Source organism: Salmo trutta, chromosome 4, assembly GCF_901001165.1.
Source record: "Salmo trutta chromosome 4, fSalTru1.1, whole genome shotgun sequence".
Lineage (NCBI taxonomy): Eukaryota > Metazoa > Chordata > Actinopteri > Salmoniformes > Salmonidae > Salmo > Salmo trutta.
The window spans coordinates 6396331-6412765 of NC_042960.1; the positions used below are offsets into that span (position 1 = coordinate 6396331).

The 16435-nt window shown below is 48.2% G+C and overlaps 1 protein-coding gene across 1 annotated transcript in view; it reads left to right on the top strand.

The window, feature by feature from the left end:
• The window catches only part of cntln (centlein, centrosomal protein), a gene marked incomplete in the record, with an annotated part of 100135 nt that overhangs the window by 71517 nt on the left and 12183 nt on the right, over positions 1 to 16435 (top strand). The window contains 2 exon segments of the mRNA XM_029749605.1: positions 1948 to 2145; positions 10917 to 10994. Coding sequence (XP_029605465.1) covers positions 1948 to 2145; positions 10917 to 10994 — 276 coding nt within the window.

The following is a 16435-nucleotide window of genomic DNA, read 5'->3' on the forward strand; positions in this document are numbered from 1 at the left end:
ATATACCACACCACCTCGTGGCCATATACCACACCACCTCATGGCCATATACCACACCACCTCGTGGCCATTTACCACACCACCTCGTGGCCATATACCACACCACCTCGTGGCCATATACCACACCACCTCGTGGCCATATACCACACCACCTCGTGGCCATATACCACACCACCTCGTGGCCATATACCACACCCCCTCGTGGCCATATACCACACCCCCTCGTGGCCATATACCACACCCCCTCGTGGCCATATACCACACCCCCTCGTGGCCATATACCACACCCCCTCGTGGCCATATACCACACCACCTCGTGGCCATATACCACACCCCCTCGTGGCCATATACCACACCCCCTCGTGGCCATATACCACACCCCCTCGTGGCCATATACCACACCACCTCGTGGCCATATACCACACCACCTCGTGGCCATATACCACACCCCCTCGTGGCCATATACCACACCCCCTCGTGGCCATATACCACACCACCTCGTGCCTTATTGACTAATAATATATTGATTCGGGGTAGAATAGACACCTCAGCTTAAGTATAAATACTTTATAGAATGTACAGAGAAACCCTACAGAATATCCTAGTCTGTTTAGTCATATTATTTTGTTTTTTAGAATCAGCTCATTTGTGTTTTTGTCTGAGCTTCATGCATTTATATTTGATTTAATTTACTAATAGTCCATCTAATACCATACCTCGGCTCCGTCCACGATCTGTCTGTCAACGATAACTCTCCCCACCAACTCTCAGAGCTCTCCCTTATGAAATCTAGCAGAGCCTCAGCAAAGTACTTCTGATCTGCCCGTATGAAATAAACTAAAGCAATGGAGATGTCTACTGTATGTCTGTTTATGATTAGCCTGGGTTATGTACACTGTGTGTGTGTGTGTGTGTGTGTGTGTGTGTGTGTGTGTTTCTGTATGTGTGCAGTTTTCCTTGTGTGTGTGCTTGAGAAGCAGTCTCATGCTACCTAGCCCATCTCTCGGCTGACCGTCCATTCCAAGGTCAGCTTTTCAGGCGAGCTTACAGGGGAATGATACAGAAGATTATTGCATCGATCAATAAGCTCAAAATGAAGCAAAGGGGAGTTTTGGGTTATTGACTTTCTCATGTACAGTGGCAGCTTTGACATTTAATTGTCTCGCTCTCTTTGTATTTAGAGCCAACTGCCATTTAGTGGATTCAGGCCTCTGAGGTGCCCGAAGACCAATGAGGTTTCACACACACACACACACACACACACACACACACACACACACACACACACACACACTCTCGGGCACCATTTTAAATGCACCTCATTGCTCAATTATTTACACTGTTATGCCGTTGTATTGGCTTGTTGTATGGTGAGCCCATTCAAAAGCAAATAAATAAAAGGTAGCATCTTTCCCATGCGTGATTCGGTCCGCGTCAATTCTGAGGAGATTTGTCAGAGAAAAAAAACTATTGTTGATATCCAAGATGTGTAGATACCCTCGGTGTCCGTCATCACGGCGCCATTCAATCGGTCGGATAACTCGGAAACCCTCTCAGGTACTAAACTTCTATATTGCTGCTGACGCCCTCGGCTCCTGTCTTGATAGGTTTCATTTATTCATCATTTATACAGGTGTAGGGTCTTAATTTGATCACCCTGTTGCAGGAGAACTTTCCAACAATGCAGGAAATGTTGAACTTGTGGTGTATTTAAAGTTTAAAAAGGCTTCTGAAGTCTGTAATTTCCACTTTTCCCTTACAAAAAAAATGTATAAACCCCGACAGAAATGTCCATGAGTTATAATACACATAATAATTCACATTTTCTGTTGCTGCAGGACTTTTTTTCCCTGCGGTAGAAAACTGGCTGAAATGTAGATCCTACATCTGTATCCATCTCTCGCTTTCTCTAGTTTCATCACCCTTTCTTTATTTTCTTCCTCTCAGGCTCTGGCAAGCGAAACTCTCCGCGAGGTGCAGGACGCCAAATCGCAGCTGAGGAAGAACAGGAAGAGGGCAGAGAAGAAGAAGGCAGTAGGGGCCGGAGGGCTGTCCAAGCAGTCCATGGTCAAGGCCCAGTCCATTGCTGCATCCATCCTCAACATGACCGAGATGGACCTGGCTGAAATGCTGGACACCGATGAGGTACAGGTTCATGAATCCATAAAATAATCACTGCAGGATGGTCGTAATATCTGACCCTGTATCAGCTGTTTAGAGACATCTTCTACCACCTTCACAATGACCCAGTGGGAACAGATACATGTATAGGTTACCATCACTGATAGGAAAACATGGAAAGACAGTTGACTTGTATTGAAGTCTCAGTTCAGTCAGAGGAATCTAACTGGCACTTGGCCTCTGTGGCGGTTCAGTCTCATGTAACAGAGTGCTATGGTAAATGTAGCTATATGACCTTTCTAGTCGTTGACTGGATAAGTATGGGTGAGTAGGCATACATGGACACTTAGGGAGGTGCATTCGGAAAGTATTCAGACCCCTTGACCTTTTCCACATTTTGTTATATTACAGCCTTATTCTAAAATGGATGAAATAAAACATTTTCCTCATCACTCTACACATATACCCCATAATGACAAAGCGAAAACAGGTTTTCATTTACATAAGTATTCAGACCCTCAAGATTTAGCTCAGGTGCATCCTGTTTCCATTGATCATCCTTGAGATGTTTCTACAACTTGATTGGAGTCCACCTGTGGTAAATTCATTAGATTGGACATGATTTGGAAAGGCACATGACTGTCTATATAAGGTCCCACAGTTGACAGTGCATGTCAGAGCTAAAACCAAGCCATGAGGTCGATGGAATTGTCCGTAGAGCTGGATTGTGTCGAGGCACAGATCTGGGGAAGTGTACCCCAAAATTTCAGCAGCATTGAAGGTCCACAAGAACAACATGCCTCCATCATTCCTAAATGGAAGAAGTTTGGAGCCACCAAGACTCTTCCTAGAGCTGGCCGCCCGTCCAAACTGAGCAATTAGTGGAGAAGGGCCTTGGTCAGGGAGGTGACCAAGAACCCGATGGTCACTCTGACAGACCTCCAGAGTTCCTCTGTGGAGATGGGAAAACCTTCCAAAAGGACAACCATCTCTGCAGCACTCCACCAATCAGGCCTTTATGGTAGAGTGGCCAGACGGAAGCTACTCCTCAGTAAAAGGCACATGACAGCACGCTTGGAGTTTGTCAAAAGGCACCTAAAGACTCGCAGACCATGAGAATCAAGATTCTCTGGTCTGATGAAATCAAGATTGAACTCTTTGGCTTGAATGCCAAGCATCACGTCTGGAGGAAACCTGGCACCATCCCTACGGTGAAGCATGATGGTGGCAGCATCATGCTGTGGGGATGTTTTTCAGTGGCAGGGACTGGGAGACTAGTCGGGATCGAGGGACAGATGAACGGAGCAAAGTACAAAGAGATCCTTGTTGAAAACCTGCTCCAGAGCGCTCAGGACCTCAGACTGGGGCGAAAGTTCACGTTTTAACAGGACAACCCTAAGAACACAGCCAAGACAATGCAGGAGTGGCTTCGGGACAAGTCTCTGAATGTCCTTGAGCTGTCCAGCCAGAGCCCGGACATGAACCCGATTGAACATCTCTGGAGAGACCTGAAACTAGCTGTTCAGCGACGCTCCCCGTCCAACCTGACAGAGCTTGAGAGGATTTGCAGAGAAGAATGGGTGAAACTTGCCACATACAGGTGTGCCAACCTTGTAGCGTCATACCCAAGAAGACTCAAGGCTGTAATCGCTGCCAAAGGTGCTTCAAGAAAGTACTGAGCAAAGGGTCTGAATACTTATGTAAATGTGATATTTTTTATTTTTAATACATTTGCAAACATTTCTAAAAACAGAGGTCAGACGTTTCTTGTAGTTGGCCACCAGGTTTGCACACATCTCAGGAGGGATTTTGTCCCACTCCTCTTTGCAGATCTTCTCCAAGACATTAAGGTTTCGAGGCTGACGTTTGGCAACTCGTACCTTCAGCTCCCGCCACAGATTTTCTATGGGATTAAGGTCTGGAGACTGGCTAGGCCACTCCAGGACCTTAATGTGCTTCTTCTTGAGCCACTTCTTTGTTGCCCTGGCCGTGTGTTTTGGGTCATTGCCATGCTGGAATACCCATCCACGACCCATTTTCAATGCCCTGCCTGAGGGAAGGAGGTTCTCACCCAAGATTTGACGGTAAATGTCCCCGTCCATCGTCCCTTTGATGCGGTGAAGTTGTCCTGTCCCCTTAGCAGAAAAACACCCCCAAAGCATAATGTTTGACTGTGGGGATGGTGTTCTTGGGGTCATAGCCAGCATTCCTCCTCCTCCAAACACGGCGAGTTGAGTTGATGCCAAAGAGCTCCATTTTGGTCTCATCTGACCACAACACTTTCACCCAGTTGTCCTCTGAATCATTCAGATGTTCATTGGCAAACTTCAGACGGGCATGTATATGTGCTTTCTTGAGCAGGGGGACCTTGCGGGCGCTGCAGGATTTCAGTCCTTCACGGCGTAGTGTGTTACCAATTGTTTTCTTGGTAACTATGGTCCCAGCTGCCTTGAGATCATTGACAAGATCCTCCCGTGTAGTTCTGGGCTGATTCCTCACCGTTCTCATGATCATTGCAACTCCACGAGGTGAGATCTTGCATGGAGCCCCAGGCCGAGGGAGATTGACAGTTCTTTTGTGTTTCTTCCATTTGCGAATAATCGCACCAACTGTTGTCACCTTCTCACCAAGCTGCTTGGCGATGGTCTTGTAGCCCATTCCAGCCTTGTGTAGGTCTACAATCTTGTCCCTGACATCCTTGGAGAGCTCTTTGGTCTTGGCCATGGTGGAGAGTTTGGAATCTGATTGATTGATTCCTTCTGTGGACAGGTGTCTTTTATACAGGTAACAAGCTGAGATTAGGAGCACTCCCTTCAAGAGTGTGCTCCTAATCTCAGCTCGTTACCTGTATAAAAGACACCTGGGAGCCAGACATCTTTTTGATTGAGAGGGGGTCAAATACTTATTTCTCTCATTAAAATGCAAATCAATTTATAACATTTTTGACATGTGTTTTTCTGGATTTTTTTGTTGTTATTCTGTCTCTCACTGTTCAAATAAACCTACCAATTAAATTATAGACTGATCATTTCTTTGTCAGTGGGCAAATGTACAAAATCAGCAGGGGATCAAATACTTTTTTCCCTCACTGTAGGGGAAACACTAGCTTTATGTATAGGAAGACAATCCTAGAAAACATGGCTACGTACATTACAGAATGGAACCAGGCTTGGATACAACTATCTCTTATTCAAGAGAAGAAAAAAACGCCACAATATTGAAAATCTCACACTCTTACTCAATATAAGTTATTTGGCTCACAACTTTTCTTGTTTAAGAAGGACCCTTTTTTTCATGACAACAAGCTCTAACTACAGTACGTCCTCACTTCCTCCCCATAGATCACTCCTTCTCTCGCTCTTCTCCCTTGTCGTTAATTAACTGACACAGCGTTACAATCAACTTCCTGTCTTCATCACAGGATGAGAGAGTGTATGCCAGCCAGGAATCAGGCACCACCTACCCTGGAATGACAGGGCCTAGATACGTTTGAAGAAATGTTCCAACTTATCAGAGCTTAATGACCGTGAAGTGTGTGTGAGGTGAGCGCTGCTCCAGGTGTGTGTTAATGGCGGCTAATGGCATTCCGCCCGGTCAACGCCGTGTGTGTGTGTTGGTGTTAATTGCTCGTCCGTGGATCACGGCGCTGTCGGGTGCTCAGGGACCCACTGGAGAACGGGTAAGTGGTCTGTCACAGGAAGGGTGTGTGTGTGTGGTTATGTGTGTGTGTGTGTGTGTGTGGGTGGGTGTTGGGAGCGGAGAGGAGCCAGTCACGGTGTGTTGCTAATTGAAAATCCCCCAGGAACCATGGAAGGACAAGGGGGAAACAGTAATTGTGTGTCTGTGTAGACCTACATGCAACTGGAAGTTACCAGGAAACCAGACGTGTTTTAATCTGTCCAGGCTGGAATTCACCTACTGCTTACTTAGTAACAGAGTGTTTTCCACCAGGTATTTTACCGTGTCAAATGTTGATGTTGAGATGTTTGCTTCTGCAACTGAAAGATTCAGACGGAGTTGAATGGGGCAGCAGTGTGGTTCTCTGTCTGAGAGGAGGAGTTGTTCTGCTATACTGTACCTTTTATTTATTTTCCGCTGTTACTCAGGGTGGTTGTGGGAAAAGCCCTTTGTGTTGCCACGGCCCTCCACACACAAATCAAATCAAATGTTATTTGTCGCATTCTCCGAATACAACAGGTGTAGACTTTACAGTGAAATACTTACTAACCAACAATGCAGTTAAAACATATTTTTTTAAAGACTATTAAAAAATACGAAATAATAATTTATTTATTTTTAACTATAAACAAATAATACATAAAATAGACAAATAACATAAAAAAGGAAAACATTTTTTGGGACATATTAAAAACACTCGCACACTCTTAGCCTCAGCATACTCTCTCCCTCAGCATACTCTCTCCCTGCCACTCCGGTAGACAAACAGTAATAGAGTGGCAGAAGCGGTCAGCTCCTTCTCCTTTGGCGGCAGCAGCAGCTTGTTGTGGACTTAATGATGTGTCTGTAATAAGGGCATAATTGCCAGGCCAGTTTGTTTTCCAACAGGGCCCCTAATGAGAGACGAAGGGTCAGTGAATTGTTATGCATCCTCTGAGGGGCCACACACATACAGACACACACACCCTTCTCACCTCCGTGGGAGGCACAGAAGGCAGGGGTGATGAGCCCACCACCAAGCAAGCCCACACCTCACCTCGCTCTCATTCTATCGCTCTCTCTCATTATATCGCTCTCTCTCATTCTATCGCTCTCATTCTCTCTGCCTGTCTTACTACCTATCTCTGCCTCTACCTAGTCCCCTTTCCCTCCCTCCCTCCCTCCCTCCCTCCCTCCCTCCCTCCCTCTCCAGTCACACTAATGAGGGTCTCTGAAGACATGGAAATTAGCTGTGCGCTAACACTACCACCAGGCCCCACCATCACCAACCATCTAGGGGAGCCAGGGAGGCCCACCATCGCCATCCGTCTAGGGGAGCCAGGGAGGCCCACCATCCCCATCGGTCTAGGGGAGCCAGGGAGGCCCACCATCCCCATCCGTCTAGGGGAGCCAGGGAGGCCCACCATCCCCATCCGTCTAGGGGAGCCAGGGAGGCCCACCATCCCCATCCGTCTAGGGCAGGTATTCCCAAACTAGGGTACGCGCAATGCCGTCGGGGGTACGCCAGGGGGTCGGGGGTACTCTCGACTGAGTAGCCTCGTTTCACTGCCAAAAATAAAATTAAACCATCTAGTGTTCAGCGAAATAACAACACAATGTCAAATACAATAATTAACATCCAATCACATTAACCGTTACTCTCTTGCGGGAAACCTTCACTCTTGCGCAGACATTTAGAAACAAAACATGACAATTTGAAAAATAAGCCACGGGATTTTTTTGAGCGATAATAAAGACAACTTTCGAGTAGTAAGACGTATAAAAGCAACAGATACCATTAATAAGAAGGGGCTAGAAGCGTCTTATATGGTGAGCTACTGAGTGGCTAGGGCAGGCAGGCCCCATACTATTGTGGAGGACTTAATTCTTCCTGCTGCTGTGGATATGGCTGGGACAATTCCGGGGGAAAAGGTGAAAAAAACTATACAGACAATGCCTTCATCAAACAACACTGTTTCACGACGCATCAGTGACATGGCAGGAGATGTTTTGAAACAATTACTGCTTCGCATACAAGCCAGTGAATTCTATGCGTTACAGCTGGATGAGTCAACAGACGTTGTGGGCCTGGCACAGCTCCTGGTATGTGTCCGTTACGTTTATGGGGGGTAAATTAAGACATCCTCTTCTGGAACCCAGGACAACTTGAGAGGATATTTTTAAAGTACTGGACAGCTTGGTGACATCAAATGGACTTTGGTGGTCAAGATGTGTTGGTATCTGTACTGATGACGCAAAAGCCATGACAGGGAGACATAGTGCAGTGGTAACACGCGTGCAAGCAGTTTTACAACATACAATTGCTCGTCTCCCCCCCGAAAGTCTTCCCTGGCCCACAATCCCCATCCATCTAGAGGATAGGAGAGCCAGGGAGGCCCACCATCCCCATCCGTCTAGAGTATAGGAGAGCCAGGGAGGCCCACCATCCCCATCCGTCTAGAGGATAGGAGAGCCAGGGAGGCCCACCATCCCCATCCATCTAGAGTATAGGAGAGCCAGGGAGGCCCACCATCCCCATCCGTCTAGGGGATAGGAGAGCCAGGGAGGCCCACCATCCCCATCCGTCTAGGGGATAGGAGAGCCAGGGAGGCCCACCATCCCCATCCGTCTAAGGGATAGGAGAGCCAGGGAGGCCCACCATCCCCATCTGTCTAGGGGATAGGAGAGCCAGGGAGGCCCACCATCCCCATCCGTCTAGAGGATAGGAGAGCCAGGGAGGCCCGCCATCTCCATCCGTCTAGAGGATAGGAGAGCCAGGGAGGCCCACCATCCCCATCCGTCTAGAGGATAGGAGAGCCAGGGAGGCCCATCATCCCCATCCGTCTAGGGGATAGGAGAGCCAGGGAGGCCCACCATCCCCATCCGTCTAGAGGATAGGAGAGCCAGGGAGGCCCACCATCCCCATCTGTCTAGGGGATAGGAGAGCCAGGGAGGCCCACCATACCCATCCGTCTAGAGGATAGGAGAGCCAGGGAGGCCCACCATCTCCATCTGTCTAGAGGATAGGAGAGCCAGGGAGGCCCACCATCCCCATCCGTCTAGAGGATAGGAGAGCCAGGGAGGCCCACCATCTCCATCTGTCTAGAGGATAGGAGAGCCAGGGAGGCCCACCATCCCCATCCGTCTAGAGGATAGGAGAGCCAGGGAGGCCCACCATCCCCATCCGTCTAGGGGATAGGAGAGCCAGGGAGGCCCACCATCCCCATCTGTCTAAGGGATAGGAGAGCCAGGGAGGCCCACCATCCCCATCTGTCTAGGGGATAGGAGAGCCAGGGAGGCCCACCATCCCCATCCGTCTAGAGGATAGGAGAGCCAGAAGAGGCCCACCATCTCCATCCGTCTAGAGGATAGGAGAGCCAGGGAGACCCACCATCCCCATCCGTCTAGAGGATAGGAGAGCCAGGGAGGCCCACCATCCCCATCTGTCTAGAGGATAGGAGAGCCAGGGAGGCCCACCATCCCCATCTGTCTAGAGGATAGGAGAGCCAGGGAGGCCCACCATCCCCATCCGTCTAGAGGATAGGAGAGCCAGGGAGGCCCACCATCTCCATCCGTCTAGAGGATAGGAGAGCCAGGGAGGCCCACCATCCCCATCCGTCTAGAGGATAGGAGAGCCAGGGAGGCCCACCATCCCCATCCGTCTAGGGGATAGGAGAGCCAGGGAGGCCCACCATCCCCATCCGTCTAGGGGATAGGAGAGCCAGGGAGGCCCACCATCCCCATCCGTCTAGGGGATAGGAGAGCCAGGGAGGCCCACCATCCTCATCTGTCTAAGGGATAGGAGAGCCAGGGAGGCCCACCATCCCCATCTGTCTAGGGGATAGGAGAGCCAGGGAGGCCCACCATCCCCATCCGTCTAGAGGATAGGAGAGCCAGAAGAGGCCCACCATCTCCATCCGTCTAGAGGATAGGAGAGCCAGGGAGACCCACCATCCCCATCCGTCTAGAGGATAGGAGAGCCAGGGAGGCCCACCATCCCCATCTGTCTAGAGGATAGGAGAGCCAGGGAGGCCCACCATCCCCATCTGTCTAGAGGATAGGAGAGCCAGGGAGGCCCACCATCCCCATCCGTCTAGAGGATAGGAGAGCCAGGGAGGCCCACCATCCCCATCCGTCTAGAGTATAGGAGAGCCAGGGAGGCCCACCATCCCCATCTGTCTAGAGGATAGGAGAGCCAGGGAGGCCCACCATCCCCATCCGTCTAGAGGATAGGAGACCCAGGGAGGCCCACCATCCCCATCTGTCTAGGGGATAGGAGAGCCAGGGAGGCCCACCATCCCCCATCTGTCTAGAGGATAGGAGAGCCAGGGAGGCCCACCATCCCCATCCGTCTAGAGGATAGGAGAGCCAGGGAGGCCCACCATCCCCATCTGTCTAGGGGATAGGAGGGCCAGGGAGGCCCACCATCCCCATCTGTCTAGGGGATAGGAGAGCCAGGGAGGCCCACCATCCCCATCTGTCTAGGGGATAGGAGAGCCAGGGAGGCCCACCATCCCCATCTGTCTAAGGGATAGGAGAGCCAGGGAGTCCCACCATCCCCATCTGTCTAAGGGATAGGAGAGCCAGGGAGGCCCACCATCCCCATCTGTCTAAGGGATAGGAGAGCAGTAACAAGGTTGCACTATCTGCACGCTGCTGTCTCTCTAATAAAGACTGACCCTGAGTGGCGCAGCGGTCTAAGGCATCGCAGTGCTGAGGCGCCACTACAGCTTGGGGTCACCCATAAGGCAGTGCACAATTGTCCCAGGGTGGTTTGGGTTAGGAGAGGGTTTGGCAAGGGGCTTTTCTTGGTTCATCACGCTCTAGTGACTCCTTCTTTTCTCTTATTTTTCATGAAAGCTTCATTTTCTGACCTCACCTCAGCCTTTATTTTTGTATCTGCGTTGAAGTGAAATTCCCTTAATTTACAGATTTTCTGGTTGTACAGAGAAGAGTTGCCCTGTGAGGCTTAGTTGGTAGAGCATGGCCAAATGGTTGTGGGTTTGATTCCCGCTGGGACCACCCATACTTCAATTGTATGCAGGCATGACTGTAAGTTGCTTTGGATAAAAGCCTCTGCTAAATAACATATATTATTATTTGTTCATCTTTGGTGGTTGTTGTGTGTGTCTCTGCAGGAGGAGGATGATGTGGCAGCAGACAGCAGGAGAGACCAGGAGTGGCTGGACCAGGTCATGAAGATCCTCCAACAAGAGGTCTGGTTTAAAGTCTGGTAGTGTTTTTAGTATTATCCACAGTAGTTGCGATCAGTAGTGGAGGGTAAACGCACCTTTTTTGGGTATGAAGCGTGTTACTTTACTCACCCCGAACGGCGATCAGAGTTTACCCACCAATTTGTTTTACCACCACATCACTGGTAGTGATAGTTCAGCCATTGTGGTCTCACGTAGAGATGAACCAACTAATGTTTGTCTAAATCAAGAATGAACTAGTTACTATAGAGAGAAGAAAACACTGAGGATAGCAGAGTGTGAGTTGTGTACGAACACTTGTCTGTGTGTATGTGCTGTCAGCCCTGTGTGATCCGGTTCAGATTGAGTGTGTGTGTCCGTGTCCATGTCAATTCGCGCTGCAGGCACTCATGCGTCGCCTCCTCACCACGACACACACCGGCTCTTCCTCTGACCTTTTCACCTCCCCTCACAGACACACACTGGCTCCACTCAATCCATGTTTTTCCCCTCTAGCCGGACAGTTATCAGGCCCCCACTCCACCACTGTCCTCCTGCATGCCTCCCCTTCCTTTCTCTCTCGCTCTCTCATTGTCTCTCTCGCACTCTTGCTTTCTTTCACACTCTCTCTCTCTCCCCCCCATCTCTTTATCCCCCCCGTCTTTTTCTCACTCTCGCTCTCTCTGGCTCAGACCCCAAGGCAGCTTGTTAGTGGGGAACTAAATATTGATTTGGCGTTGCTGTCGATGCCGGGAGAATGAGCGAGCGTCCACCAGAGACGGTCCACCGGCAGGCTGCTATCGACGTTTTCCGCGGGCAGAGGAGAGAGAGGGGGAGGAGAGGGTGATGACAAAGCTGAGACTAGCCCCCGGGTCCCGGAGGGGGCCACAGACACTGCTGTGGTGACCCCCCCCTCTCTCTATCTCTTTTTTTTCTATTCTATCTCACGCCAGACTTTTTATATCCATCCCCTTTCAAGTCTTTTCTCTCTCTCTCTCTCTCTCTCTCTCTCTCTCTCGCTGGCTTAATAAACTCACAGTAACTCTAGAGGGACAAGGCTTTCTCTCTCACAAACACGCACACACACATCAAGGGGAGTTTGTTGGCAGGTGAGATTTTACACCAGTAGTAGAAAAAGGAAGCCGACTGTGACTGTGCTTAGTTGTGCTAGTGGTGTGTACTGTACTCTACAGCATCTGTTTCTGTGTCTCTGTGGCTGAGTCTCTGTGGTTGAGTCTCTGTGGTTGAGTCTCTGTGGTTGAGTCTCTGTGGTTGAGTCTCTGTGGCTGAGTCTCTGTGGCTGAGTCTCTGTGGCTGAGTCTCTGTGGCTGAGTCTCTGTGGCTCTGTCTCTGTGGCTCTGTCTCTGTGGCTCTGTCTCTGTGGCTCTGTCTCTGTGGCTCTGTCTCTGTGGCTCTGTCTCTGTGGCTCTGTCTCTGTGGCTCTGTCTCTGTGGCTCTGTCTCTGTGGCTCTGTCTCTGTGGCTCTGTCTCTGTGGCTCTGTCTATGTGTCTGTGTTTCTGTCTTTGTTTCTGTGTCTATGTCTCTATATATGTCTCTGTGTTTCTGTCTCTATCTCTGTGTCTGTGCCTGTGTGTCTTTGCTTCTGGGTCTCTGGCTCTGTGTTTCTGTCTCTATCTCTGTGTCTGTGCCTGTGTGTCTTTGTCTCTGTCTCTCTGTGTGACTGCAGGTGAATGTCATTTTCGTAAGGTGGAGACAGACAGTGGAGACCACAGGCAGTTGTTCCTTGTCAGTGTGCAGCCTATCTTCACACACTGACACGTTGTCTTTAGAGAACTAAGAAGACATACTAGATACAGTTGAAGTGGGAAGTTTACATACATTTAGGTTGGAGTCATTAAAACTCGTTTTTCAACCACTCCACAAATTTATTGTTAACAAACTATAGTTTTGGCAAGTCGGTTAGGACATCTACTTTGTACATGACAAAAGTAATTTTTCAAACAATTGTTTACAGACAGATTATTTCACTTCTAATTCACTGTATCACAATTCCAGTGGGTCAGAAGTTGACTGTGCCTTTAATAAACAGCTTGGAAAATTCCAGAAAATGTCATGGCTTTAGAAGCTTATGATAGCCTAATTGACATCAATTGAGTCAATTAGAGGTGTACCTGTGGATGTATTTCAAAGCCGACCTTCAAACTCAGTGCCTCTTTGCTTGACATCATGTGAAAATCTAAAGAAATCAGCCAAGACCTCAGAAAAAAAATGGTAGACCACAAGTCTGGTTCATCCTTGGGAGCAATTTCTAAATGCCTGAAGGTACCACGTTCATCTGTACAAACAATAGTACGCAAGTATAAACACCATGGGACCACGCAGCCGTCATACCACTCAGGAAGGAGACGCGTTCTGTCTCCTAGAGATGAACGTACTTTGGTGCGAAAAGTGCAAATTAATCCCAGAACAACAGCAAAGGACCTTGTGAAGATGCTGAAGGAAACAGGTACAAAAGTATCTATATCCACAGTAAAACGGGTCCTATATCGACGTAACCTGAAAGGCCGCTCAGCAAGGAAGAAGCCACTGCTCCAAAACCGCCATAAAAAAGCCAGACTACAGTTTGCAACTGCACATGGGGACAAAGATCATACTTTTTGGAGAAATGTCCTCTGGTCTGATTAAACAAAAATATAACTGTTTGGCCTTAATAACCATTGTTATGTTTAGAGGAAAAGGGGGAGGCTTGCAAGTCGAAGAACTCCATCCCAACCGTGAAGCACTAGGGTGGCAGCATCATGTTGTGGGGGTGCTTTGCTGCAGGAGGGACTGGTGCACTTCACAAAATAGATGGCATCATGAGGAGAGAAAATTATGTGGATATATTGAAGCAACATCTCAAGACATCAGTCAGGAAGTTAAAGCTTGGTCACAAATGGGTCTTCCAAATGGACAATGACCCCAAGCATACTTCCAAAGTTGTGACAACAAAGTCAAGGCCATCACAAAGCCCTTACCTCATCCTATAGAAAATGTGTGGGCAGAACTGAAAAGCGTGTGCGAGCAAGGAGGCACAGGACTCAGTTACACCAGCTCTGTCAGGAGGAATGGGCCAAAATTCTCCCAACTTATTGTGGGAAGCTTGTGGAAGGCTACCTGAAAGGCAATGCTACCAAATACTAATTGAGTGTATGTAAACGTCTGACCCACTGGGAATGTGATGAAAGAAATTAAAGCTGAAATAAATCATTCCCTCTACTATTATTCTGACATTTCACATTCTTAAAATAAAGTGGTGATCCTAACTGACCTAAGACAGGGAATTTTTACTAGGATTAAATGTCAGGAATTGTGAAAAACTGAGTTTAAATGTATTTGGCTAAGGTGTATGTAAACTTCCGATTTAACTGTACATCAATAGAAATGACAATATTCTAGAAAGCAGGCAGCACTAGTCTCCACAGTACAACTGCTCTGTCTTCCTGTCATCCATTTGAGTTGCTCAGTGAGCAGGAGAATGTGAAACAGTGAACACTCTGGCCTGTCTGTCACCTTGCTGCCTGTGGCAGTCGCACTAATAACAAGGCTTCCTTAACAGGGATATGATCTGCCCTGTTCATCTACACTGCCCTGTCACCGCAGTTAAAAAGGAGAAGAGACAGAAATAGAGAGAGAGAAAGAGGGTAGGAGAGAGCGATCCATGTCCTTAGCTGGCTGGCTGGCTGGCTGTCACTTGGTGGTTGGGTGTGTCTGTTTGTATCTCTGTGTGCGTGCGTGCGTGTGTGTCTGTGTGTGTGTGTCCTGACTCCTTCTGCAGCAGCCCAGTCCTGTCACTGTCAGGCCCTAATGGAGCTGCCTGTGGGACAACACTTTATTATCTCAGTGGCACTGTCAATAGCAGAACCATCAGTCACTGGGCTGTCCGTCTGTCTGCTGTGTCTGGCTCTGGGCCACAGCCACCACCACCCACCGCCCCGCCAGGCTCACTGTCACTGTCAACACCACACCAGCCAGCCACACGTCAACATAACAAGAACAGAGGGGGAGGCCCTGACACAGTGGCTAGTTTAGTGTGTGTGTGTGTGTGTGTGACAGAGAGTGAGGAATTGATTGAAGAGGTGTGTGTGTGTGTGTTTTGAGTGTGGAACTATTGTATTTTCAGTGTTGGTGTGATAGATGTAGTGTGTATGGGTGATGGTGTTTGAACACTGTAAATACTTTAATAAGACTTCTCTACTGGTAGTGTGTTCATGTGAATACACTACCAGTGAATACACTACTCTACTGGTAGTGTGTTCACGTGAATACTTTAATAAGACCTCTCTACTGGTAGTGTGTTCATGTGAATACTTTAATAAGACCGCTCTACTGGTAGTGTGTTCACATGAATACTTTAATAAGACCTCTCAACTGGTAGTGTGTTCATGTGAATACTTTAATAAGACCGCTCTCTACTGGTAGTGTGTTCATGTGAATACTTTAATAAGACCGCTCTCTACTGGTAGTGTGTTCATGTGAATACTTTAATAAGACCGCTCTCTACTGGTAGTGTGTTCATGTGAATACTTTAAGACCGCTCTCTACTAGTAGTGTGTTCATGTGAATACTTTAATAAGACCACTTTCTACTGGTAGCTACAGTACAAGCACACTTAGTTATTTCTAGGAAAAGTGTCTGGTTATCTGCACAATGCTAGATCTTTATTATCTTGTCACCCCTCACTACTGCCCTACAGTCGTGGCCAAAAGTATTGAGAATGACACAAATATGAATTTCCACAAAGTTTGCTGCTTCAGTGTCTTTAGATATTTTTGTCAGACGTTACTATGGAATACTGAAGTATAATTACAAGCATTTCATAAGTGTCAAAGGCTTTTATTGACAATTACATGAAGTTGATGCAAAGAGTCAATATTTGCAGTGTTGACCCTTCTTTTTCAAGACCTCTGCAATCCGCCCTGGCATGCTGTCAATTAACTTCTGGGCCACATCCTGACTGATGGCGCCCCATTCTTGCATAATCAATGCTTGGAGTTTGTCAGAATTTGTGGGGTTTTGTTTGTCCACCCGCCTCTTGAGGATTGACCACAAGTTCTCAATGGGATTAAGGTCTGAGGAGTTTCCTGGCCATGGACCCAAAATATCGATGTTTTGTTCCCCGAGCCACTTAGTTTTCATTTTTGCCTTATGGCAAGGTGCTCCATCATGCTGGAAAAGGCATTGTTTGTCACCAAACTGTTCCTGGATGGTTGGGAGAAGTTGCTCTCGGAGGATGTGTTGGTACCATTCTTTATTCATGGCTGTGTTCTTAGGCAAAATTGTGAGTGAGCCCACTCCCTTGGCTGAGAAGCAACCCCACACATGAATGGTCTCAGGATGCTTTACTGTTGGCATGACACGGGACTGATGGTAGCGCTCACCTTGTCTTCTCCGGACAAGCTTTTTTCCGGATGCCCCAAACAATCGTAAAGGGGATTCATCCGAGAAAATTACTTTACCCCAG